A 26,098-nucleotide genomic window follows, 5' to 3' on the forward strand; every position below is an offset into this window, starting at 1 on the left:
TACCTGTAGTTTGTAAATGCATTTTTTCGATGAAGTTTGGGGCGGTGGGGGCGGAAGAGAGAGGAAAACTGCGTGATGCTCGCCATGTAGCATGCTCTATCAACTACAGCAACAACCACAACAACAATATGGTACTAATCCGGAGACGGAAATCGATGGTGTGCCAGAATTTTAAGTTTTATTTTGGTGAACACTTTTACTTCGGTGAATTTGGTGAATTCCGGATCCGCTCTCTAGACCGGAACCAGAATCCAGACAAAATTCAGAGTTAATGGAAACCAGACTCTTCGCCATACGTGATGCTGCCGGGCGTTGTCAAACTATAACGGCAACTGGCTGCATATCATGCTGACATCAAAGGAAGCCTTTTTTGCATTGGTTTCTGGCACCGCAAGTCACTGCCCAAGCGTTGGATTGGAGTGAGAGTCTCTTCGGAGTGAGACCCTGCTCGCTAAGTATGTAGAAAAACTAGGAGAACGGTGGTTGATGTAAAAACATAGATGCAGTGTTTTCCACACATTCATTCATTTGTTGCAGCCCACCAGGATTAAAACACCTGCTGCCACAGCTTGGTCTCACATTGAAGTCATCCAAATTCACTTCCAGTGTCAGACACTGACAAAAAAAGCTGTCCTTTCCACGTCGACATGATACGTGGTCGGGCGCCATTACTGTTCAATGGCGCCCTAGTTCATAACCACCTTTGTAGTACCAGTTATCCAGACGGCCAAAATGAAGGTTAGTAAAACCAGATAATGAAAGATATCCTGGGTAAGTTGAACTGGCTTCATAGTACAGGCCTCTGATCTGATCAGCTCTGATTGGATCAACTGGTCTCATTCCCACCACTGAAGCACAAAGGCACCGTTTGCAGCAGTATGATATGCACTGGGTGGCGGCACTTACTGAGGCTAACAAACTTGTCAAATACTGCCTCTTTGTCAGGGGATATCTGCATCAGATGCCGACGCACAAAGGCAGTGTTTGCGGTGTTATTAAACACACTGGCCAGCGGGAGTTTGCAATGCTGCCAGCAAGAGTGACAAAGTCCCTTTAGGGTGGGCGGGCAGGGAGGTGGATGGGTCAGACAAACTCCAGCCTTTCAACCAGGAGCTCCATAATGCCATTGACCACAAGACAATGGAGTTATTTCAGTGACAAAGTATCGTGCTCGTATGTGAAGCATGCTACAGTAGTGACGACGTAATGTTTTTTTCTAAACCTAACCATGTGCTTTTGTTGCTACACCTACATCGTAAGTTTATTTTGATAAAGACTGTTTGCATGCAACAAGCAAAAACTGTGCATTTCCTGTGACAACTGAGGTTTATTTTGAAAACACAGAAGAACAGAAGCAGAGGAGCACCTAGTGCGTCATATTTTGATGTTTAGGTCCACTAACAAAGCGACGGTGTTTGACAAATTCAGATGAGAACGTGTTAACTGATCAGTTGAGACTCAAAACCCTGCAAACTGAGGGAAAGAAAAGAAGAGTTCTGCCTGCACTGCGTTCACAGACCCCACAAACCCTCTGAATAGAGAGAGGGGACATAAACTGATACACACAGGCAAAACAATAATACGTATTTTACCTTAAGTAAAGTTTTTGCATGCAGGACTTTTACACAAGGATGTGAATACTTCCTCCACACACTGGAGCTCACTGAGGACAAAATGTTGCAGCACTATCAGCATGTAGTCTTTAACTTCCTGCCTGTACTGTCGGCCATCTGCCGTTTGAGAAACGCAATCAGTGAACATTTCTCACCGTGGCCACAGTGAGGATTGACTTTCTTCATCTGTGATCTGTGTAACTTAACACTCTGACTGCTGCCGCCTCGTTTTCTTACCACTGTTCTCATGTTGTCTAATGAATCTGTAACCACATCCGGACCATGTGGCGTCAAACTGCGAGGTCGAGGCAGTGACCCCAGCACACACACACGCCTTAATGCTGCCGACCTCTGACCTCTGTCACTCTCTGATTTCCACTTAAGACCATTAAGAGCACAGAGTTGAGGGCTGAGGCGCAGCAGGCGGCTGCGCTCCATCTGAAGTCCCTCATTAGTGACGGAGAGATGAACCCATAAAGTGTGTTTAACAGATCCCAGGTCTGTGGCTGCACACGTCCTCTGTGTTTCCTGCAGGTTTACTCCTCACTGTTTTCATCATCAGAGTCCTTGTTTCATATTCTGAGTGGCTGCATGTGAAGTTAAACATTATTGACCTGTTAGTTCAGGACCAGTGATGGAAAGTAACTGAGTACAGTTACTCGAGTAATTAAAGGTCCTGTGTGAAGGATTGTTGTGACATCTAGCGGTGAGGCTGCAGAACAGAAACTTTACCCATGTGCCAAGTGTGTAAGAGAACTACAGTGACCGAAGGGAAAAACAGGAAACACAAAAAAGCGAATGGTCCTCTGCAGAGCCAGTGAGTAGTTTTGTCTGCTCTGGGCTACTGTAGAATCAACATGGCAGCCTCTGTGGAAGAAGACCTGCTCCACATGAAGACATAAAAGACTCATTCTGAGGTAATGAAAACATGTAGATTCTTAGTTTCAGGTTATTATAATGATAATACCTGGATAAGAACTCCAACTTACACCATGGACGTCTACATAAAGGAGGGAAGCTGGACAGTCACCTGACTTTAAACCATCACCATCACCTAGTTTCTTGACTCAGTGCAGCACTCCCTATTCATTCTTCATTAGAATGACCTCACATGGGGGCTATTTGTTAGTTAGAATATGATATTCTACAGTAATATAAGTTATAACACTGTCAGTGGAGCCGTTTTGTATGAGTACTTTGACTTGACAGGGGTGTTGTAGACGGAGGTGGGAATGATTACACATGGCCCCAATTACAGCTTCAAGGAAGTTTGAAAACAGGAGCTGAAATAAACTTAATAAGTCTCAAAATTTGAACTGCTTCTATTTTATTACAAGGATTTACTTGTACTGTTACTTTCAATACTTGTGTTTAATATCCATCCATCCATTTTCGTAACCACTTATCCTGTTGGGGGTCACAGGGGGCTGGAGCCTATCCCAGCTGACACTGGGTGAGAGGCAGGGTTCACTCTGGACAGGTCACCAGACTGTCACAGGGCTGACACATAGAGACAGACAACCATTCACACTCACATTCACACCTACGGACAATTTAGTGTCACCAATTAACCTGCATGTCTTTGGACTGTGGGAGGAAGGGCTCCCTCCTGGGATTGAACCAGGAACACTCTTGCTGTGAGGCGACATTGCTAACCACTGCACCACCGTGCCGCCCGCGTTTAATATCATAAAATTAATTTTGATACTTGAGTACAGTTGTGAGAGAAGAGGATGCAGAGGATAGGGTTAGATGGAGGCAGGTGATTCGCTGTGGCAAAAAAAATGTATTTGGAAAAAATAAGTTAAAAATAAATAAATAAAGGATTTAAAAAATTAAAATCCAGTTTTTCCTTCACTCCCATGGCTTCAGTCGTCTGTCTGTGCCTTCCTCCCTTCCTTCCTTATTTTGTAGTCACTAAGATGCTCAGGGAAAATGTAGCAGTGAAAGTGGAAGCTGACAGAAATATAAAGAACTCAAGCAAAGTTCAGATACTCCATAAAATACTCAAGGAGCTGCAGTAACAGAGTATCATTACTTAGTTACTTTACACCACTGGGAAAATGTTCTGGATAACACTGAGAGTACCCAACAGAGGAATGTTCTGAGAATACTTTTGGTTTTGGACCTGACAATACTACAATAAACAAAAGCTCAAGAAAACAAACAAATAAAACAACAAATAAAAATGTTATTCTTAATCTAAATGTTTTCCTTCAGTTTATTCCAGTATCTTATTTTGAAACAGTGACCGGAAGTTGTCTTATTTCGGGGGCTTGATTGTGGAGGAAACTTTTTTTTTTTTTTCCAGAGACAGCGGCTCCTCCTCTCCACGCTTCAGACCTGCGGCCACATCAGCGGGACGCTTGGTCCCCGTTAAAACACTGTGTCCTGTGTCCGGTAACCGGCGCGTCTCCGGTGCTCCGGTTCATCCTGCTCATCTGTGTGTGAGCTCTCAGAGGGAGTAACGGGGAGGACGGAGCGGGAGGTGATGGAGCAGTCCCGTTAAAGTTGAAGCCTGAAGAGAAGCTGAGTGTGTGTGTGTGAGAGTGTGTGTGTGTGTGTGTGTGTGTGTCTCCGGTGCTCCCGCCGCGCTCTGTGAGCGGCTGCTCCCCGCCTCAGAGGCCATGGGCTGCGGCTTACGGAAACTGGAAGACCCGGAGGACAGCAGCCCCGGGAAGATCTACTCCACCTTAAAGAGACCACAGGTGGAGACTAAGACTGACACTGTGTACGAGTATGTGCTGCTGGACTTCAGCCTGGAAGGTAGGAAACTGTTATCCATCAGATCATCCAGCATAACACCACGTTCCTACCTAAATCGATTAATCAATATATTTCTGCTTATGATAAAACTATTTTTATTTCCTTTCATGGTTCAAACTAAAACCAGAACTCACCTGGATACAGAAAGAGTGATGTTTGCATCAGTGCTGAAACAATAGGTGATGAGCTGATTAGACAGTGGACAGAAGATCAGTCTGCAGCACCTCTGATCATCGATTAATCATTTAAATCACTCATTTACGCACAAGTGAATGAACTGTTGAGTAATCACCATGACACTTCTCCACCTCCTGACTTACATAAAACAGTTTTGTCTTGCAATATATCTGAAATGTTGTGATTAAATATGAAAACGAAGCATAGCGTAATTAAATCTCCAGAACAGAAATCTGAACTATATTAAACACCTTCATATTTGACTTTTTCTTTACACAAGTCTGAAAGGAGACATTACGGAAACAAACTTGTGTGCATGACCTGTGCATGAAAAACTGTTTTCACCTGTAGTGTACTGTCATACAAACATGCAGCCCAAAGTGCTCCACATGGCAACATTAGAGTGACACAGGTCATGATTTAAAGGAGAACACAAACAACTGAACGGAAAGTTTTGCAAGACTAAAAAATTATAACAGTAAGACAATAAAATATAAAAAAGGCAAACCAAACAAAACAGATCAAACTGATAGATATGATGATTAAAGTCCATAGAATAAAAAGAAAGTAAATAAATAAATGAATGTAATGTTACACCACATTAAAGGCAGATTAAAGACACAGGTCTGTAGCCTGACTGATTCCATTCAATGATCTCACTCAGTTAAATTAGTCGCCAACTAATCTGATAATCGATTAGCTAGTTTGAGTGATTGTTTCAAGAAAAAAAATTCTCCACTTCCAGCTCCTTAAATGTGAATATTTTTTGGTTTATTTGCTTCTCTGTGGCTGAGAGTCTTTGGGTTAGGGACAAAACAAGAAGTTTGAGGATGTCGTCTTAGACTCTGGAACATTTTTCACCATTTTCTGACATTTCATTGACCAAACAACTGATCGATTAATCGAGAAAATAATCAGGCAAAAATGAATCTTGATAGTTGGAGCCCTAATTCAACTGTGGAGAAAAAAAATGAATTCAAATCTTGTTTTTTTTGTTGTTTGTTAGCATCAAAATAGGAAAATGACTTTGTGTTTTCATGCTGACAAGAAATACAGCGACCAAACTGCCGTGTCGTATAGTTCTCTTTGCTCTTCTGTGTTTAAATGTGTTTAAAAGGAGATTTATATTGACTTGTTGAACCGTGTATCAACAGAAAATTAATCCTCAACTTTTCACTCTTTCAAATGTGAGGATTTGATGTTTTGCTTGGTTACATCAACACCTCAGTAAATATTGATATTTTGTTTCAACTGGTGCAGTTTAAGGATGTGACCTAGCTGGGAACTTTTCTCTTTTCTTACAATTTATTTGACCTAAAATGATGATGAGTTAATTACTCAATATGTCGATGACAAAATGAACTGTCAAATAGTTTGTCCACTGATGAATGTTTTGTTTCATTCTTCAGTCTGAAACACTAAAACATTCACTGGTTTCTCCTCCAGTGTGAAGATTTGATGCTTTTTCTTTTATCAAGCTGTAAATTACTGAGAATCTCTTTTATCCACAAGTGCGGGAGGCGGTGTCGGTGATTCCCATCTCGTTAATATGAGACGCCGCCAGTAATGTCACAAAAGCTACAAGATCTGCTCCAAGCCTAGGCAACGGAAACTGAGGGATACCAAACAGAGCCGTAATGGCATTATAGGCTTGATAAGTGTCCCAGTTATCTCTGACAAAGTATTGACAATCACAGTCCATTAGCTACGCAGTGAATTTTACACGAATCAACGCATGTCTGGCGCAGACAGATGAGGTATGCACACGTTCAAGAATACTCCCCCAAAGCTCCCCAGAGATCTCCTCCTCCCAATGAGCCCTCACAGGATTCAGAGAGGTTGAAGAAAAGGTTTGACTTTGATTGTAAATACATGACATCATAGCTGTCGTCACAGAAAAGCATCGAGAGGCGTGTCAACTTGCTAATTTATTGCGAACAAAACTGTGAATTTGCAGGTATGTAAAGAATAATGTGCAGGAAGAGAGAATAGTTGTGAGAGCTGCTCAGAGCTGCCGCCTGTCTGCCAACTCACTGCCAGCCAGGCTGCAGCTCTGTGTGGGACACTTTGTATTTTTCATGGCCAGTATCAAACAATATCAGTTGATTACACAGCACACTTACTCCTCCACATATAATTCTGTGCTATTAGTTGAGGCTGTAAGTGAATGTTTTATTTGCCTTTCACTGGCATTGAATGGAAGTGATATGTATTCTCCACTGTTAATTCCAGGCATGTGTGACCGTGCCCTGAGGATGTTAGCCCTCAGTGCTGGCTTAGCACTCATTAACATGTTGATTATCATTTTAAAAATGCCCCTACTTGTTCCGTCCTTTGGCTAAAACACTCCTCTTTGTTTATTTGTCCTCATAAATAGCAGACATCCTGTTTATGGTCGTTTAATCTGAACATATTATGATTTTGTTTTTCACACAGCGTTTGTATTTACCTGTAAAGTGTTAAGTGTTAATGTTTGAAGATTTAACTCACTTTCATTTTAAATCTCCTTTAAACTGCGTCTGTGCAACGTTACAGCATCCAGACTTTTCCTAGCAACAGAGCCGCTGCTTCAGCCTATCTAGAAATAGGTCACACAAGGTTTTTTCCTGCCTTCACTAGCGACCCTTCTTCTTCTTCCCTTGGCACACACACATGGACACACACAACCCTTCCCATGTGTTAGGCATGCAGAAACCTGCAGAGAGAACCCCACCTGCTGTGCAGTTGCCATTTTTTCGGGGATAATCCCTTCATCTGGTCCTCAGACTGGCTGTTGTGACTGTGACCTATTTGGAAGGAAATGGTGATTAAGTTCTGAATGGGAGCCGAGCATGTAAACAGCAGGCCGGCACGATAATGAATCATGGAGGAAAGTGCTGCTCTCCAAATTAGGGGGGTCAGGGAAGGAAAGTAATGACTTCAGGATTGTCCTGCGTGGAGTCCTGTCTGCATGAGCTCAGATCATGTAGACTCACCTCTAACGATGGCTTTCATTATTGTTACTATTAATAAGCTTTTATAAAACGTCAGAAAATAGTGAACAACTGTCACCACAACTGCCCAGAGTCTGTGGTGATGTCTTTGAATGTCTTGTTTTTGTCAGACCAACGAAACCATAGAGGACTAACATCTGGGACAAACCTGAGCATTATCTGAAACCTGCAAAAACACAAAGATTTTTTCCACCAACTTGCACAGATTCTGTTTGTCAGCCTGGAAGGAGCAGAAACCGTACGACAGAGTAAAAACATGAGACAACACAAACCTGCCAATTCTGCAGAAACACTAGTTGTTGTGTGTTCTTGTACCCAAACAAACATGGCCGACAACCAGCAGCTCAGACTGTTTATATGCTCCCTGACATTTGTTTGGTGAGATCCTGGATGCAGATGGACTTCATCTAACTTCAAGTAAAGAAGTTTACTTAAGAGTGACACACAAGTAATGTTGTTGGCTGGTGTCAAAATCCTTTGCTGGTGACAATATCTGAAGACGTCAGATTAAGGCCCTGACACAACGAAGGCCCCCTGCTGTGTCGCCTGATGTCTCAGCCAAAAAGTTGCACATGAACGCATCGCGAAGGCTACGGCTCACGACCAACCAGTATGTCCGTTCTGCGCCTGCATGAGAGGAAATAACTCTCCATAACAGCAGGTTAACAGGAAGACTAGCTTGCTAGCTAGCTAGTTAGCACGTTCACGACAAAATCCAATGTTGAAAGAATAAAGTATGTTTAGCGTGCACCAATGAACAGTAACACAAACTTTCAGGAAACATTTTCAATAAAGAGCTCAATGGATAAAGAACAATAATCTGACCTTATGGAACAAGTTCGTTTTGGTCTCACTCCCTCTGCGCCGAGCTGAACTGCCAATCAGAGTGATTTCATTCACAGATGGTCGTGGCCAACGCCAACTCAACATGCTGAATTGACCATGGCCGACAAGGGTCACCGCACTGACAATGGCCCAACGTTAACTTAGGGCCAACTGTCACCTTGGTGTGTCAGCGCCTTAAGAGGAGGTCCTGACATTGTGCGTACCAGCTCACTGTGACACTTAATGGAACTGAGCCTTCATTAATATTAACAGTTTCACCTTTGCATTTCCTACTATTACAAGTCAAAATATCCGCTGTGAAAAAGGTCTGTTGGCCATCACGCCTGAATCAACTCAAGAGTTTTAATCTAAAGAAAAACAGAAAATTTTGACATCAAAAACTCAAAAAAATGTCATTAGTAAAAATCTGAGAAAATCTAATTATCATCACAGGTAGTTTTTCACTTGTGTCTGGTGCTGAGTGTCACTTTCTGCTCTCTTCTGTTAGCTCGAGCTAACCAGGCAGACGTTGATCTGACCGCTTTGATACAGATGTTCACCTCTGCCTCTGGGTCATTAACTTGTTCAGGGGTGCTCGTCTCCCAGGAGCAGCATCGTGGCGTTGTCAAAATTCTTCCTGTAGGTTAACAGTTAATGATTAACATCCCTGGTGAATGCTCCTCTGCTGCATGGGGCTGTGTTTTGGGGGAATTTGTTTTGAAGTGGTCTGATTGTTTGTGGCTGTCATCAGCAGGGAGTCATGAGTTCTGCTCTCACACAGACTTATAAATACAGCGCTTCAGACAGTGTGTGTGTGTGTGTGTGTGTGTGAGTCACAGATTGTGTCTACATCCACCTTAAACAAACACCAGTGATCTAAGTAAATCTCAGGCGCTTCTCTTTGTGATCACACGCTGCTAAAGATATGTGTGTTTGTGTTTGTGCTCAGTCGCACAGCTGGAGGAGAAGACTGCAGTGGCTGCTGGGTAAAAATTTTATCCAAGTTATTTGGCAGATCGACTGTGTGCAGCTGTGTTTAGGGGGATCCTCCTGTTCCAGACATGCTTTACAAACTTGAGACTTTTTCACCTGCAGTTGATCAAACCAGCGCTCAGTGGCCTGAATTTGGTCATTTACATCCCCAGATATTTCAACATGTGGCTCCAGTCGTTGAAGCTGAATACTTTATAGATGCACAGCTGTATCTGGTGGGATTTAATCACCAAAGTTGCTTCTTATGAGCAAAATAAAAGATAATCCAGCACATTAAATGTGAGTTAATGGAATAAATGCAGGTTTAATGTGGAGGCTTTCTGTGTTCCTGGATTGAGTTAAATGTGCGAGTGTTCGTCTCCCTCAAAGTGCGAACGCTCTGTAACTGGCAGAGCTAAACAGAAACCGATTCCAATCTCTAGTAGTCATGTGCGGTCTGGTGATGGCTGGCATTTCTTTCTGCTTTTACAAGACTTTAAACTGTTTGCTTGAGTAAAACCTGTGTTAATCGCCTCATTTTTATGATTTAGTAAAAAGAAAATTGGCGTGTTCGGTTCAGTCAGTGACGTCTCTTCTCGCCAACTGAGAGCTGAAATCCACAAAAAGCCAAAATGTGCTGGCTTGAAACTGGACTGTATCCTCACTCCAAACGAAGCTCTGCAGGCGTCTCTCCATGACAGAGAGGACATTTGATGTGCTCCCAAATTCGCTCGAGCTGTTCTCACCTCCCAGACGGAGCCGAGCCAGGGACAGAATGAAAATACCCAATGATTGAAGAGCTCCAAACAAAGGTGCTAAAGTTTCCTGGAATGATTTAATCAACACTGTTTAAAAAAACACACAGGAATTATTAAAGGGACAGTTCACCCCTAAATCAGTACTGCATATTATTCTTCTTTCTTGTAGAGCTGTTTATCAGTCAGATAGTTTTGGTGTGAGCTGCAGAGTGTTGCAGATATGGCCCGTAGAGATGTCTGATTTCTCTCCAGTGTAACAGAACTAGATGACACTCATCAGTGGCTCTTTACAGAAATCATGACCTGGTTACTCAAGATAATCCACAGACCTTGTTGTGAGCAGTTTCATGTAGGAACTATTTTCTTTCAAACTACAGCAGCCAACTGTATCACTGAGCAGAAGGAAGCGTGCATCTACTCATGGACGAGAGGCTCGAGTCCTTGACAGCACGAGATGTAAACATTAATGGCAGCGTCCTCGGCTGAGCTGTAACGTCAGCTAGCTCAGTGGTGCTACATGAGCTAGCAGTAGATGCACGCTTCCTTCTGCACAGTGATCTATGGTGTGTGGATTATCTTGAGTAACCAGGTCATGATTTCTGTACAGAGACACTGATGTTGAGTTTTGAGCTCCACAAGCTGAGTGTCATCTAGCTCTGTTATACTGGAGAGAAGTCAGACATCTCTACGGCCCATATCTCCAACACTCTGCAGCTCACACCAGAACTATCCACACTGATAAACAGCTCTACAGGGAAGAGGAAAAATGTATATATATTTTTGATTTGATGAACTGTCCCTTTTAAGCGACTGCCTGCGTGATGAAACTTCCAGGCGTTACCAGACTAATCTAAAGTCTTGTTTGCAGCAGCACCTTAAAATCAATTAACTGATTTTAGCCCTGAATTTGTCACCTGTGCCTATTTTTAGATTTGGGCCAACTTTGTGCTACATTGGCTGTCATGTGACGTGCAGTTTGAGGTCTCTATGCTGATTTTTTTTTTTTTTAAAGATATCTTTTTGGGCAGTTTTTGTCTTTAAAAGAGGGAGAGAGAGAGAGAGGGAGTGACATGCAGCAAGGGGCCACAGGCTGGGGTCAAACCCAGGCCACTGCGGCAACAGCCTTGTACATGGGGCGCCTGCTCTATCCACTAAGCCACTGACGCCTCGTCTCTGTGCTAATTTAATCACCTTGAAGATCAGTAATCTGGCTTGGTTGTCTCGCAGTTTGAGCACTTCCACAGTTTGATTTCCAGCATGGCTGCTGTAGGAGCCAATGTTGACTTAAGATTGTACAATTTAGTTGGTTGGTTTATAGCATGTTTTTATACTTTATTAATGTGGATCGTTGCAATTATTGCTTGTTCTGTTTATGTAAGCCGCTGAATGGCATTAGACTTTTATGTTAAACATCCAGTTACCCATTATTCTTGTAATACCTGAACTACGCGCTGTGCATGCTCATCACGGCACAAAAGGCAATATAGAGGTTTGAGTGTGTTAGCAGCAGTGCGAGGTACGGTGTAAAAGGGTTTTTTGACCGTCATGTCACCGTTAAGTTATTGTCACGTTACCGTTATGTAACAGGCTTTGGAAATGCATAATGTGGAACACCCATGGTTAATGTTTTCATGTTTTTACGACTGAGAGAAGCTCAGAATTTGTGGATAAAAATGTAACCTGGATGTACAGCAACGTGGAAAATAAACGGTCAAGACAACGACCTGGCTCTTCTTTGATTTCGTGAGTAAGGAGTAGAAATACACGGTGCATACGAGTCAAGACCAATTATTGTGCCTTCTGCTAACAACTTTGAGTGGCTGTGGAATTAAAATTAAGTTTGCCACTACAGCTGCTGTCAAAAGAATCCGTTCCTAACTGTTGTGAGCTTATTCTAAAGCTCCAGTGTGTCGAATTTGGGGGATTAATTTGGCAGCAATGGAATATGATATGATAAGTATGTTCTGTTTAGTGTATAATCAGCTGAAATTAAGAATTGTTGTGTTTTTGTTACCTTAAAATGAGACATTTATATCTACATAGGGAGCAGGTCCTCATCTACAGAGATCGCCATGTTGCACCACCATGTTTCTACAGTAGCCCAGAATGGACAAACCTAGGTGTTTTCATGTCTGCCACTGTAATAAGCAGCACATCTGCGCTGAGAGTGGCAGAAAAACGCTGATATTTTTTTTTTTAACCTGAAACTGCTGTATTTAGTGTTTTACCAGTTTAAATCATCAGCTCTGGGTTTTTTCTTTTTTGGAGAGGAGATCTCTGCTGATAATTTAGCTCCTGGTAAAAACCTCCTAAACAATGAACACTGAAGGAATTCTTACCAGAAGTTCCAGCTGGTTGCAATCTGCAGTCCTCACTGCTAGATGCCAATAAACACCCTGAAATCTGAAAACACTGAGTCTTTAATATTATTGGAGTTGTATTTTATGTTTATGTTGTGGCAAAACTGCACTTACTCTCTCTTCAGGCGCCTGCAGCTGCACATCTTAAATTACAGTTCATAATAAAATTGCACAAAGTCGTACCTCTCTGTTTTGTCAACATGCTGATGCAGTCATCTTGTTTGATAAACTTGAAATTTGATAAAACTGACCGTGGGTTCTTTACTTACTGTGAGTGTGAACACGGGGCACACAGCTTAACAACACAACATACAAGCTCAATAAATTCCTCGTAGTGTCTTTTGTGGTGCTTTAATCTGCCTGTTTGAGTTTGTTAACAGAGGAGGAGGAGGAGGAGGAGGAGGAGGAGGTGTGAAGAGTCAGTGTCTCTGAATGCCTCTAAAATAACACATCTGTCAGTACATGCCATTCCTGGCGAGCACCTGGCCAACAGATGCCTCACACTCTGGAAAGCTTTATACATCTTGTTGCATATCTTGTTGAACTGCTTTTCTGTAATGGTTTATGTTCAGGCAGGTTCCACCACCTGCACCACCTGCACCACCCTTTTAAACAGAAAACACCAGATTTATTTAAAGAATCTGCAGCGACGCTGATCGAAGTTTATATTAACCAGGATTCCTGTAAAAGAATCATCCCTGCTCCACTCCCCCTTCTCTGGCCTCCTTCAAACGACGAATCGTTTCTGGGACACACACAGACTCACTGTCACACACTCCATCATCCCCCCAGTGTATCTCCCATCACTGTGCCCAGTAGCTGCAGAGCTCCCAGTTAGCTTGGCCTCGTTTTTACTCCCGTCTGAGAGGAGAGTGGACGTGGAGGTCTGGAGCCAGAGGCAGCACATCAAAGCACCTAATGGCTGATACTGAGCAGTGAGCTCATTACTAAGATCCGGGCGCGTGCGTGTGTGTGAGAGAGAAATCATGTGGACTCTGAAGAGGTCGTCATGTAGGTATTGATCCTTTTATTGCAAACTGCTCATTGTGTTCGTCACTGTTACAGCTCCGTCCAGTAAACGGCCTCTGAGGTCGTCCAGTTGAAAAAGTCACACCCACACCGGTGTCAGTACACCTCGTTAAACAATGCAGGTGTTGTGATTAAGCTGCTTGTGTTTTTGCATCTTTGGGGTTTTTAATGTTTCTTTTTTAGCTTATATGTTTTCTATTGATTGGTTTTATTTATGGATGTCAAGATAAAGACACCAAAACATGTTAAGGTTATTTCCAACTTGGTCCCAAGATGTTAGAAGACAAAGAAAACATAAAAAAGCACAAGACGTTCGATATAAAAACTAAACACACAATCCTGAAATTAAAAAACTCTTCACTACAGTTTAAGGAAATAAAGAAAGAACACCTGCATCATACAACAAGGACGACTGAAATAACAATACCAAGTCCTGTTGAAAGACTTGGTGTGTAGCAGAAGGCTGTCTCACAACATGGCACCAGTGTAGAAAAAGGAACTTCAGGCTACATTTTTCATGATAGAGCTTTGTGATACGGGTTATCCAGACAGCCAATGTTACGGTTAGTCCGTCTTATCCTCGTGAACTCGATATCTCAAGAACATCCTGAGGGAATTTCCTCAGATTTGCCACCAGGGTTGCAGTGGTGTGAGATTTTCATGGTACGATAACTGTCTTAGAAAATATTGCGGTTTCACGGTGAAGCCTTCTTGCTACCCCTGTGAGCTCCTGAGCACAGACGCACAGATTCTTTTATTGACTACTGGACAGCACACAACAACAAAATCAGTCCTCGACATGTGCCTGTGGCCGCCCAGCTCCTCCTGCTCATGTCTCTCAGTCCACTCAGTTTTAAACCAGAAACTCAGGCAGAGTCCCTCTCCTTGGTCTGGGCAGCAGTCCTCTGAGGCCCAGCACACTGCTGCATGAAAAAGAGACCGATGTAATCAGAACAAAGCAGCAGGAGGTGTGTCAATCAACTCACCTGGCGCTACTCTCATGAGCCATCCCCCGACGCCTTTCCCCTGCAGCTGACGACAAACCACGCACGCACAGTGTTACAGAATTTATATTATTATCAGTCAGAATGAGCCTTAAAGGAATGAAAATGAAGGGTTCATTTCGGTTGACCAAACGTTTTTTGACTTTTATTGAAACTTGAAACCATTTTGTTGATGGAACCTTGTGTAAAAAGTCTCCTCTTAGAACATAAGTAAAAAATAAAGGGGAGATTCAACGTCCAGTTTCCTTTTTTTCAATATCAAAGATGAGCAGATGAACACGGTATGATAACTGTCAACTTTTACATCACAGTATAGCCTGAAACTGGTATATCGCTGCAACCCTGTTTGGCACAAACATCCACTTGGACTCAAGGATGAACTGAGTGGCCATTACTCATGTCATATCTCAGGGACAGAAAGAGAGACATTTGGTCAGATACTGAAATGGTGGCTCATAATCTTGGGTGTCCACAGGGCTTGGGCGATACCCACATACCCTCCTTTTGTATAAGTGTGTAACATTCAGGACGCCACAGGTTTTTCCAGACTACTGAAGCTGCTCCTCTTTTGGAACCACCGCGGAGTCGCTAATCATTTCACTTTCAGTCATGCTTGTTGTCGCTGTAGGTAACAGTGTAACATCGATATGTCAACAAGTCGAAATATTGTGGGTATCACATTATGAATTTTTCATATCATACCGGTACTGTCATGAATGAGATGATATGGTACACCCCTAGTGCTGGAATCATAATTTTTAAAACATTACCATACCTGATTCAGCGTCAACATGTTACTGTGCTTAAATGCAGCCTCACAGAGCTGCTAGCCAAAATGTTGTCTTATTATGAACATTTTTATGCACATCCTTGATTGGAAAAAAACAAAGTTCCATCTCATCTCAAAGTTAAATGTCTCTCTCTTATATTAAGACAACAAGAATCCAGTGTTTCCTCCTTCAGCAAATGACTTCCTGTATGAATCCTGAAGCCCGAGGCTGGCAGCCTTTCTCACAGTCTTCCACTTCCCCACACACGAAACGGTGTCATGCAAAGACTTGAAGTGGACTATGAATGGAATCAAAGATAAGAGGATGATGTGAAGGGTGCGCAGCGATGGCAGGTCAGGACTAGATGAACAAATGGGATGATACAGAGGGATTTGCGGGTGGAGACATGGCTTAACCTGAGGTGACGTGTATTTATCGCTGGTTGGATGAACGGAGCTGAAGACGGTTGGAGGAAATGTGGGATGAGTTGCAACCTTCTTCCACTCTGAGAGATAGTGACTGATTTGTTTTGATGTAGTTTGACCCGCCGACGCATCGATTCACTGTCCTGATTGTAAAAGAGAATCTGCCTGCCAGCACTCCAGGGATGAGTGCAGTTTTCTGTAATCTCTGTTTAATCTGGGAATCTAATCACCCACCCTGGATTATTTCAGATTAAAGTCAGTATTTTATTTTATTAAATTTAGAGGAGAGTTGAAGGGCAGGGCAACACTGTACAGACCTGACAGCCTCGCGCTCTGTGATCGATTAGCTTTGAGTTCAGTTTGTGACTTCAGAGGAGTCTTGATCGCTGTAATGTGGCTAACGAGTTAATGATCTGAGAGGGTCCCATTAGTGGGTTAAATGCCTTCACTAATCATCTCTAATAATCTCTAATCATCACATGGTTGGATGATTTAAGAGTCAGCTTATTGTTTATCTGTCGAGCTGCGACTTCACTGCTCTTGTTGACTCTCTTACACCCCTTTTACACCAAAATGAGTGCAGGTAAACACAGGTAAACCTGCTAAAAATAGGCCATAGACTCCTTCCCATTGCCAGTAGATGCGAGCAGCTCTGCAGCAGATGAGCACACCTTTCTGTGTGTGTGGGTGTTCTTGGTGTGTCATGTTCAGTGTCACGGACGGTCTGGAGAACAGGTGAACAGTAGAAAGATGCATGGAGGCTTGGGAAAGCTTTATGGTGGTTACTTCTTTTTATATATCTCTAAGTTATTCAGTCTGTCTTTTAAACTTAACTAATTTGGATTGATGTCTGAGCGCTGTTTGGGCGGAGATGTACAGTATTTTATCAGCTTGTCATTACAAGAGTAGCATCCAGTGCCCAGCCTCGCATTTTCCAAGCTATAAAAGATGTGTCCCGGCCCCAGATCTTCTTTTAAAAGGGCTGTAGTAAAGACTGACTTAAGCAAGTTCAAGTTAAGCTCAAGACTAGGTCCAGTTTGATCTGAGTCAAGACCCAATCCAGAGCAAATTGAGTCCTGTTGAAGACCATAATACAATGCTGATATAGTGACTTAGGCCCCAATAACACAGAAAGTATTTTGCAGGTTGCAACACACGAGGCGCATCACACTGCCTTTTTTTGTTTAAATTGAATGCTACTAGTAAAAAAACACTTGCTGCATCTTTTTATTGTTGCCACCCCAACAACCACCCCATCACCTCCTTACCCTAAACGTCTTGTGTAATCAATCTACTGTTTATTATTCTACTTATCCTGCAGTACTCAGTGTGTAGCTGCTGCCATGTTGAGGCAGAGGGTGCTGTCTGTAGCTCTGGTTGAGGGTGAGAGGCTGTCAGCAGATAAACAGAGATCTGTGTGGGTACATGAGACCCTAAAAAAGAGGCTGGATCATGGGGAGTACCACCAGTTGGTCCAGGAGCTTCTCCTCCATCATGGACGTTTACAGGCAGATTGTAGGATGACTCAGGGGCAGTTTGACAACCTCAAAAAAACGGAGATGACGTGAGTCGCTTTTCCACTCTGAGTAGAATTTTAATCAACTTGAGGAGTTCAGAACACTCCGGCAAAAACACCAGGCACCCAGAGCGCAGAAATGCAAGGCACTTAACAACGCAAAAAACCCTGAGCAAAAAGCTTCAGTTTCATTAAAAACTATGAACTTGATCTGTCTTCTAAAAGTTTGCTGTAAGTGAAGTTACTGTTGGAGGACTGAGGCAACAAATGCTGCCCAGAGCCAGCGTTTCTAGCAAAATAGGTGCAGTGTGAGAGATCATTCATGGATCATGTCGGTAGAATCCGGCAATGTTCTGTACAGCTGATCCCGAATCAGCATCGTGAGCAGTTTTCAATAGCAGGGACAGTTTCGAGTTGAACAAGGCACGAGACCAAGACAAGTGCAAGACTTCATTGAAAGGGGATTTTAAGACTCAGGCCGGACCATAGTTAACATTTTTAGATGCAAATGTGACAGCCAGACCGGGAATCATACGACTCGGAGGCTGATGAAGAGGTTATTTCTATCTGTAACTACAGTTAAACCATATGACATAAATGTGGCATCATACGTGCTAAACTTGTCGTTGTGTGCATGTTGTTAGCGTTAGCATTTAGCTCAAAGCACTGCAGCCTCATAGAGCTGCTTGTTTTATTCCCTCTAGTTTCCTTTGTGTTGCCAGGCAACTTTCTCCTTTTCACACCTTCACTTCCATTCACATCCAGGCTCATAAAATCCATCTTGTAAACCCCGTCTGGCTCCTTCCTCCCTCGGCTCCGTCACCCCTCTCTGTGCCCTCAGTTGTTGCTCAACTCCTCCTGAGCCCCTGACTCCCCCTCCCACCATCCTGCCAGTTCTCACCTCTGCTTCTTTTCCCCCCTTTTTTTACCCTCTTTGCCCTTCTTCCTCCTCCTCCTCCTCCTCTTTTCTCCCACATAGCCCTAAACAGAGGCCTCAGTGTGCGGGTTGAAGGGGCGAGTGGCAGCAGGATGGGAGGGGGGTGTGAGGACTGAAAGCAGGGGAGGAGACGAGCAAAAAGCCTGCAACAAAAGCCTTGGTTGGAGGTGTGTTTGCATGACATCATGGTCCTCCTGGGAGCCATTATCCGCAGCGTGGTCGCCTGTTTGTGATCCTCCACATTCTGCTGCTGAGCCACGTTTGACTCAGCTGGAAATGTTTTGTCCACTAAAGGAAGAAAGTTGTCTTAAAAGTTGTCCACTGTGAATCATCAGCTTCACGGCTGCAACATGTCCATGCCCGTGTAAAACTGAAACAGTGTGGAGTGGGGTTCAAACCCACAGGAATGCCTGTAAACTGTTTGCCGCGGAGGTTTCATTGAGGTTCTGGTGGTCTTTAGTCTCATAATGGAGGCAGGCAGACAAACCATTGAGAGGCTGCAGCGATCTCAGCTGGTCTCCCCGATCTCTGGGGTGTTTGTTCGTGAGAATGTGGGGGGTTGTAGTGAGGAATGCACACACACACTCACACACAACTTGAAATGCGTTAAATGGACTGTGTGTGTGTGTGTGTGTGTGTGTGTGAGTGAGTGAGTGAGTGAGTGAGTGAGTGGGGCACATAGCCAAGCCCCTCTGTGAACAGCCACTCTTTGTGGACACAGGAAGTATGGTGATGGTCACAGGGATTTCCAGCCAGGATTTTCAAGAAAAACAACACAGACTGAAGCAGCAGCAGCTCCTCACTGACTGTGAGCTCGCCGCACCTCTAAGTGCTGAGGAAAAGAATAATGTGAACAGAAATCAGAGATGAGTGGACTCCATGACAAATCCAAAAAACAAAAGAATTAGGAGAGTGTATAATATGATCAGAATTTCATTTTGGTCACACATTTTAAAGGTTACAGAGTACTTCACATTTAGATAAGATACACATAGAAATTCAAGTACACTGACCACTTTATTAGGTACACCTTGCTGGTACCAGGTTGGACCCCTTTTTTAATTCTTGGTGTCACAGACTCAACAAGGTGCTGGAAACATTCCTCAGAGATGTTGGTCCATATTGACATGATGACATCACACAGTTGATCCATGATGAGAATCTCCCGTTCCAGCACATCCCAAAGGTGCTCTATTGGACTGAGATCTGGTGACTGTGGAGGCCATTGGAGTACAGTGAACTCATTGTCATGTTTGAGATGATGTGAGCTTTGTGACATGGTGCGTTATCCTGCTGGAAGTAGCCATCAGAAGATGGGTACACTGTGGTCATAAAGGGATGGACACGCTCAGCAACAATACTCAGGTAGGCTGTGGTGTTTAAACCATGCTCAGTTGGTGCTAAGAAAATCTCCCCCACACCATTACACCACCAGCAGCAGCAGCAGCCTGAAGCGTTGATACAAGGCAGGATGGATCCATGCTTCCATCTGAATGTGGTTTTTCCAATCTTCTATTGTCCAGTTTTGGTGAGAAAACCCGTGTGAATTGTAGCCTCAGTTTCCTGTTGTTAGCTGACAGGAGTGGCACCTGGTGTGGTCTTCTGCTGCTGTAGCCCATCTGCTTCAAGGTTGGACAAGGTGTTGTTGCTTCAGAGATGCTCTTCTGCACACCTTGGTTGGAACCAGTGCTTATTTGACTTCCTGTTGCCTTTCTATCATCTTGAACCAGTCTGGCCATTCTCCTCTGACCTCTGGCATCAACAAGGCATTTTGGCTCACTGGATATTTTCTCTTTTTGGGACCATCCTCTGTAAACCCTAGAGATGGTTGTGCTGAAAATCCCAGGAAATACTCAGACCAGCCCGTCTGGCACCAACAACCATGCCACGATGCTTGGTTTGAACTGTGTATATGTGTGTATATCCCAAAACAATTAACAATTCAAGAAGGTGCATCTCAAAGAAAGTACAAAAATAAAACAACAAAATATCAACACTACATCAAAAAATAGTTACAGAAGAATCTTCTTCTGGGGAACAAGAAAATTTGTTCTCCCACAAGAGGCTCTTGCCTTTTGCCAGGCCGCCATTGTAAACAAGAATTTGTTCTTAATGACTTGCCTGGTTAAATAAAGGTTAAATTAAATAAAAATAAAAATTTTATTGCGTGATAACTAAGACTACATTTAGTGTCACTTCATTCTGAATTCCTGAACTAATCAGAGATGTTGGTGTTAATTAAGACGTCTAGACATTTGAGAGACTAAATAATTAAGAGACCAATGTTGCAACCCTTCACAGTAATAATTGATTACATAAATAATATCACAGCAGCATGAAGATTAAACTCTTTTTCCTTCCATGTGTTTATGTGTGTGTCGGTCTCAGAGCCACACCTTTCATAACGGACTGGAAACCACATCAGACGTCACAGCTGGAGCACTAAAAATATGCACACGGTTTGTGTGTGTGTGTGTGTGTGTGTGTATTCACTTATATCTGTGTATATATAACCTTTATGTAAGAGTGTGGTGGGTGATGTGGTGTTTCCCTCAACATGCTGGGGTTGGTGGTGGTTTTTTTTTACGGTCATCATCAGTCTTTGAAGCCCTCAGACACAGCTAGATATTAAAAGTCTCAGACCAGGCTGCAGCAGACATTCTTAGTTTCCAGATCCGCAACATTTTTATGTTCGTATTGCAAGACGCTTGGTGTAAAAGGGGTGATGGAGACATGTAAATTTCACACGCTGTAGGATTTTTATCAACAATATATTTGAAAGTACAGTATGTTCAATAAATGGTGCCATATGGTGCGACTTAGTAAAAATCATATCGTCTCTGATGCTGGACTAAAAAACATTATATAACTGATATTATGAAATAAATGGTACGCTCCGTCCTGATTATCATCTGCATTCATATTTAGCAGATTGTGTGTGTGTGTGTGTGTGTGTGTGTGTGTGCTTTCCTCTCTCCAGCAGCAGCAGTGGAAAAGTGATGTTTAAGTCATTATACAGGAAGGAAAAGAAAACTTTCCCAGAGAGTGGTGCATGATTCTGGATGCTGGACAGTGTCCCATGTTTACACTAATACAGACAAATCTGAAAATACATCTTTTTCTCTCTTACCGATGGCACTGCAGCATTTTCCACAGCTGATAACTGAGCTCTCTGTGGTGGGCACATCTGAAAACACTGTTGTTGTGTTTTATTGTGAATGGAGTAAATGGTTCCTGATGTACGGGTGCTGTACATTAACTGGGCTCGGCTTCTTAAATTTGAGCGTTTCCAGCTTTTCTTTTGTAACAGCCAACAGAATATCTTTGTGTTTGGGTTGTTGAGTTGGAGGATGGGGAGGTTAGAGGGCTAAACACACAGACAGGGCATTAAGAGTTCGCTACAAAAGGGCAGTGAACTCAGAAGCAAACTGAAGCTTTTACATTAATGCATAATGCTGCTGTTCTTTCCAACTAATCTGCCTGAACTCTGTGTGGCAGTAACCTTTATAACCAGGCTAAAACGCATTTTACTGACTTGTTTCCCTCCGTTCATGTCTCCGTCCATGCAGGCAGTCGCCCCACGGTTCAGTATGTGGCTTCCCTCTCTGAGCTGCCCCAGGCCCTGCAGCCCTACTACACACAAGGCTACGTCCTGGCCGCCCTGCACCCCATCATCCTGTCTGTGGGCCGAACCCGCTCGCTGCCCTTCAGTTTGCTCTACAGAGCCATCCTGGCCCGTCCCAGACCCAGGTACACAAATCCTAACCCCTCTTTTAAACCTGAAACGAAGCTTTAATTTAAATACCTGCCCCTTTGAAATGAAATTTTCTTTTTTTCATCATTATAAGTTTAGATACACATCTTTAAAACTTGATTTAATCAGCAGCCTCAAAGAAGAACACGAGTCCGGATTGGAGTGGAGCCGTGACATATACAGTTGTATCATCTGTATAAAATGGACATTGACGTATTAATTGGTGTGCAGATTGACTAAAATCCTTTTTAAAAAACTGAATTATTGCTTTTTTTTTTTTTTTTTTAACATTTTACAGCTTTAGAAATGTATTAAATACTGGATATGTTTATCTTGTCTGGACTCTAAAATGCTTCTGAAAATCTCTAACGAAGTAAAATGCTGAATACATTCACTTTTACAGGTCTCTGAAAAGTAAAATATTGGATATTTTCACCTTTCAGGCCTCTAAAGTTCTTAAGTAAAGCTTAAATTAAGTGAAACACTGAATATTTTTCACTTCTGTGGGACCTTACTGGTAGAAAAGATTTCCGCACACTTACATCTCTGCAGTGTTTCACTTTATTGTTAAGCTTTCGGTCTGTAAGACCTTCTTCAGAGCAAACATTGTAGGACTCTGAAAGGTGAAGTATTGAATATTTTCACCTCTAAGGCCTCTGAAATTCTTAAATGAAGCTTAAATTAGGTGAAATACTGAATATTTTCACTTTTGTGGGAGCTTGAAATCCTTTAAAAAAGTAAAAATCTGGATTTTAGTGAAATTAAGAATATTTTTTACTTTTTTGTCAGGACTTGTATGAGCTTAATATAAGTAAGAAAAAATACAAAAAATGTTCACCTTTTCGGGACTCTACAATCCCTTAAATATTGCGCACAGGACTTTAAATAAGGACTTCAATAAGTAAAATATTAAAAACAGAAAAGCAACAAAAATACAATCCTTAAATAAGTGGAATATAGCACATTTTCATATTTTTAGGTCACCAAATATCCTCAGAATAATTTAAAAATGTGATAATTTCACCTCTTGAAGCGTCTGAAAATTCTTAAAGTGAAATGCTGGATACTTTCGTCTCTTGAGGGCTGTAAAGTCCTTTAAATAAAAGCGAAATGTTTATAGTAGCATAAAAGGCAGACTGAAGATGAGCCTGGGTCAAAGTGGAGACATATAAAACTGTATCATCTGCATAGAAAATAATATTGAAATATTAATGAGGAAGAATTATGTCATTTGTGTATAATGTGAATAATAATGGGCTCTGAATACACCCCTGTGGAACCTAAGCTTGGATCATCTTGACTTAACGGCTGCAGTTTAATTAATGATCGACGGTGTCAAATGCTTTTTACAGGTCAGCAAAGATGACTGTATACAGTCTGCAGCACACGTGCCGTCCCGCTGTGCACACATGTTCACCTCCATACTGTCTAGTAAATAGATGAATGATGAATGAAGTCAGCTGCATATTTAATGCAGAGCTTCAGCAGCAGGTCAGACTGGCGTGCCTGGAGGAGACAGGAGGATGTTTTGGTTTGACAGGATTTCCATTGGCTAGAAATCCACCCAACAACAGCCCCACGGCAGCCAATGGAGGGGAAGCATCTCTGATGTTTGAGTGGTTGTGATACTGTTACTGTGATTATAATTTTTATTTCATAAGATGGCAGTAGAGGTGAATTAATCATGTTAATGATGGTGGTCTTATGCAAACATAAACAAATGAGAAATACTCTGTTCAGTGGTGTAAAGTATTTATCTGAGGCTCTCTGCCCGTCAATCCTTATTTTATTATTATTTTGCTGTGTTCAGGACTTTTCAGGGCTCAGCGTTCAGGTGAAGTCGGGCTTTATATAAAGGTAGCAACTAGGGATGCATGATAATATCTGCACGTCATTGGAATCAGCCAACAGGCTTTTACTTGTTTTGCTCAATGAATGAGTACAACACACATTGAAAAGTAGTTCATGTCTCTGTCTGCTGGTGGGCCGTCACCATAAGAGTGTGCAGGCATAATATGATTTTAATTCCACAAAGATTAGGTGGAGAAAAAACGCACATATCGATATCGGTTATCAGTTAAATGAGTTGTTACATATCAGTGTTACGCCCCACCCTTTGGCGTCCCTATGTGACGAACAAAACTCCACCACTGACCCAAAATATCCACGTAAGACACCTTAAAATAAACAAATTCGTGGGATTTGTTAACAAATGAAACAAGCAAACAAGACCTCTCCCAGGCTGAGAGGCAGCAGGACCAGCAGTCCACACACCAGAGGCCTCTCTCCTCTGCTGCTGGCACAGGAGCTCTTAAGCACCTCCTCCATGCCAGGTGCACTGCACCACGTTAAGTAATGCAGCACACCTGGGCAGATCTGCAGTGGAGGGAAAAGGGACAGCAGCACAGATCACATACAGCCATAGCATATCAGATATCAGCAACAAATCTCATATCATGCATCTCTAGTAGTGTCAGACTGTGAGCAGCAGGCGTCCAAGAAGAGCGACAAAAGTCACCAACACAGTGCTAAAAAAAAAACGCAAATACACAAAGCACTTCTTCCACTGTCTCTGTGTGACCATTATTTTACGCTCCACACTTTCATGTTGAAGCTGCAGCATGTCGTGTCTGACCTGTCGTCACTTCACTTGCCTAAATTGTTGTTTACCCTTTGAGTTAATTGCTCAGACAGTAGGTGGTAGCCGCCTCCTGCTGAGCCTATAAATGATGGATGTGTTGGCGTCTGCAGCTCTGTGACAATTACAGCTGAACTATGAACCCTCCAGCTGGACACGAAATCCAGAAACTCCCCACTGACCTCCACTGCTTCAACGTCACACACTGTCACTGCTGAACTCCTCTCACTGACCGTGTGTGTGTGTGTGTGTGTCTGTGTGTGTTTTCAGTAAGCAGATGGCGTCCATGTGTTACAGCGTGCCCATGTTGAAGGTGGAGGAGTGGCCGTTACCTGGAGAGTCACTGACGGGCGACACGGTCAGAGCGCTCATCGACAGGGTCAGTGGGATTTACTGTAACTTATAGACCCACAAATATAAATGAACACATGACAGAGCAGCATTTTAAATGCTTATCGAGTGCAGTGGTTCCCAACCTGAGGGTCTGCACCCCTCTGAGAGGTCCCAAGATAAATCAGAGGGGTCACCAGGTGATTGATTTAAGCAATAAAGAATAAATTCTGTAACTTTCAGCCCTTGACTGGATTATTTCAACTTTTCAGGCCTTAAAGCTGCAATTTAGATATTTTCATGACCCTAAAATCATTAAAGCAGTGAAATACAGGATATTTTCACCTTTTGAGCCCACTAATAATCCCTAAAAAACTTGTGATACTGGATACATTATCTCCTCTGGCACCTGAAATATGTTAAGGCATTTAAAATACATCAAATACTGAAGACACCCATCTTTTCCATACTAGATACGAGATATCTAGATATTTTCACCTTTTCAGGTGTTTAAAAATCCTTAAAATAAGTAAAATATTGGACCCTTAAATATTTTTAGTGCTCCAAAATACTTAAAATAAGTGGAATGTACCATATTGTCATATTTTAGCCCACTAAAATTAACCAAGATAAAATAAATTCTGGATACTTTCACCTGTTCAAGCCTGTGAAATATTGGATATTTTCATAGTTTTAAACATTTAAAGTCTCTAAAATACGTCAGTTGCTGAATATGCTTGTATTTTCAGGATTCTCAGATGATTAAAAAAGTGAAATACTGAATAGTTTCACTTTGGTAGGACTCTAAAATCTTTACAAAAGTCAAAATGTTGACTATTTTCACCTTGTCAGATATATAAAAAATTCAGGCCACTAAAAATAACTAACATAATTGAAATACTGGAAACTTTCACCTCATCAAGCCTCTAAAATTCTCCAAAAACTGAAATATAGCGGATATTTTCACATTTAAAGCATCAATAATAAGTTAAATACTGAAAACATTCGTCTTTTCAGGACTCTTGAGATGCTAAAAAATGAAATACTGAATAGTTTCACCTTTGTTTGGCACTAAAGTCCTTGCAAAAGAAAACTATTACATATTTTCACCGAAAATAATGCATATAATAAAGCATATTTTTACTTTTCCGGTCACTACAAATCTCTAAAATAATTTAAATACTGCATATTTGCCCTTCTACTAAAATAAATAAATTATAGGATATATTTA

At 42.3% G+C, this 26,098-nt stretch overlaps 1 protein-coding gene across 1 annotated transcript in view; it reads left to right on the plus strand.

Annotated features, from left to right (window-relative positions):
* Positions 1-3,929: 3,929 nt before the first annotated feature.
* The window catches only part of rftn2 (raftlin family member 2), a 33,632-nt gene continuing 11,463 nt past the window's right edge, over positions 3,930-26,098 (plus strand). Inside the window, exons 1-3 of the mRNA XM_049594038.1 lie at positions 3,930-4,379; positions 21,715-21,895; positions 24,808-24,916. Coding sequence (XP_049449995.1) covers positions 4,241-4,379; positions 21,715-21,895; positions 24,808-24,916 — 429 coding nt within the window. The 5' untranslated portion in view covers positions 3,930-4,240. The remainder of the gene's footprint in view (positions 4,380-21,714; positions 21,896-24,807; positions 24,917-26,098) is intronic.

Source organism: Epinephelus fuscoguttatus, linkage group LG13 (assembly GCF_011397635.1).
Source record: "Epinephelus fuscoguttatus linkage group LG13, E.fuscoguttatus.final_Chr_v1".
Classification (NCBI taxonomy): Eukaryota; Metazoa; Chordata; class Actinopteri; order Perciformes; family Serranidae; genus Epinephelus; species Epinephelus fuscoguttatus.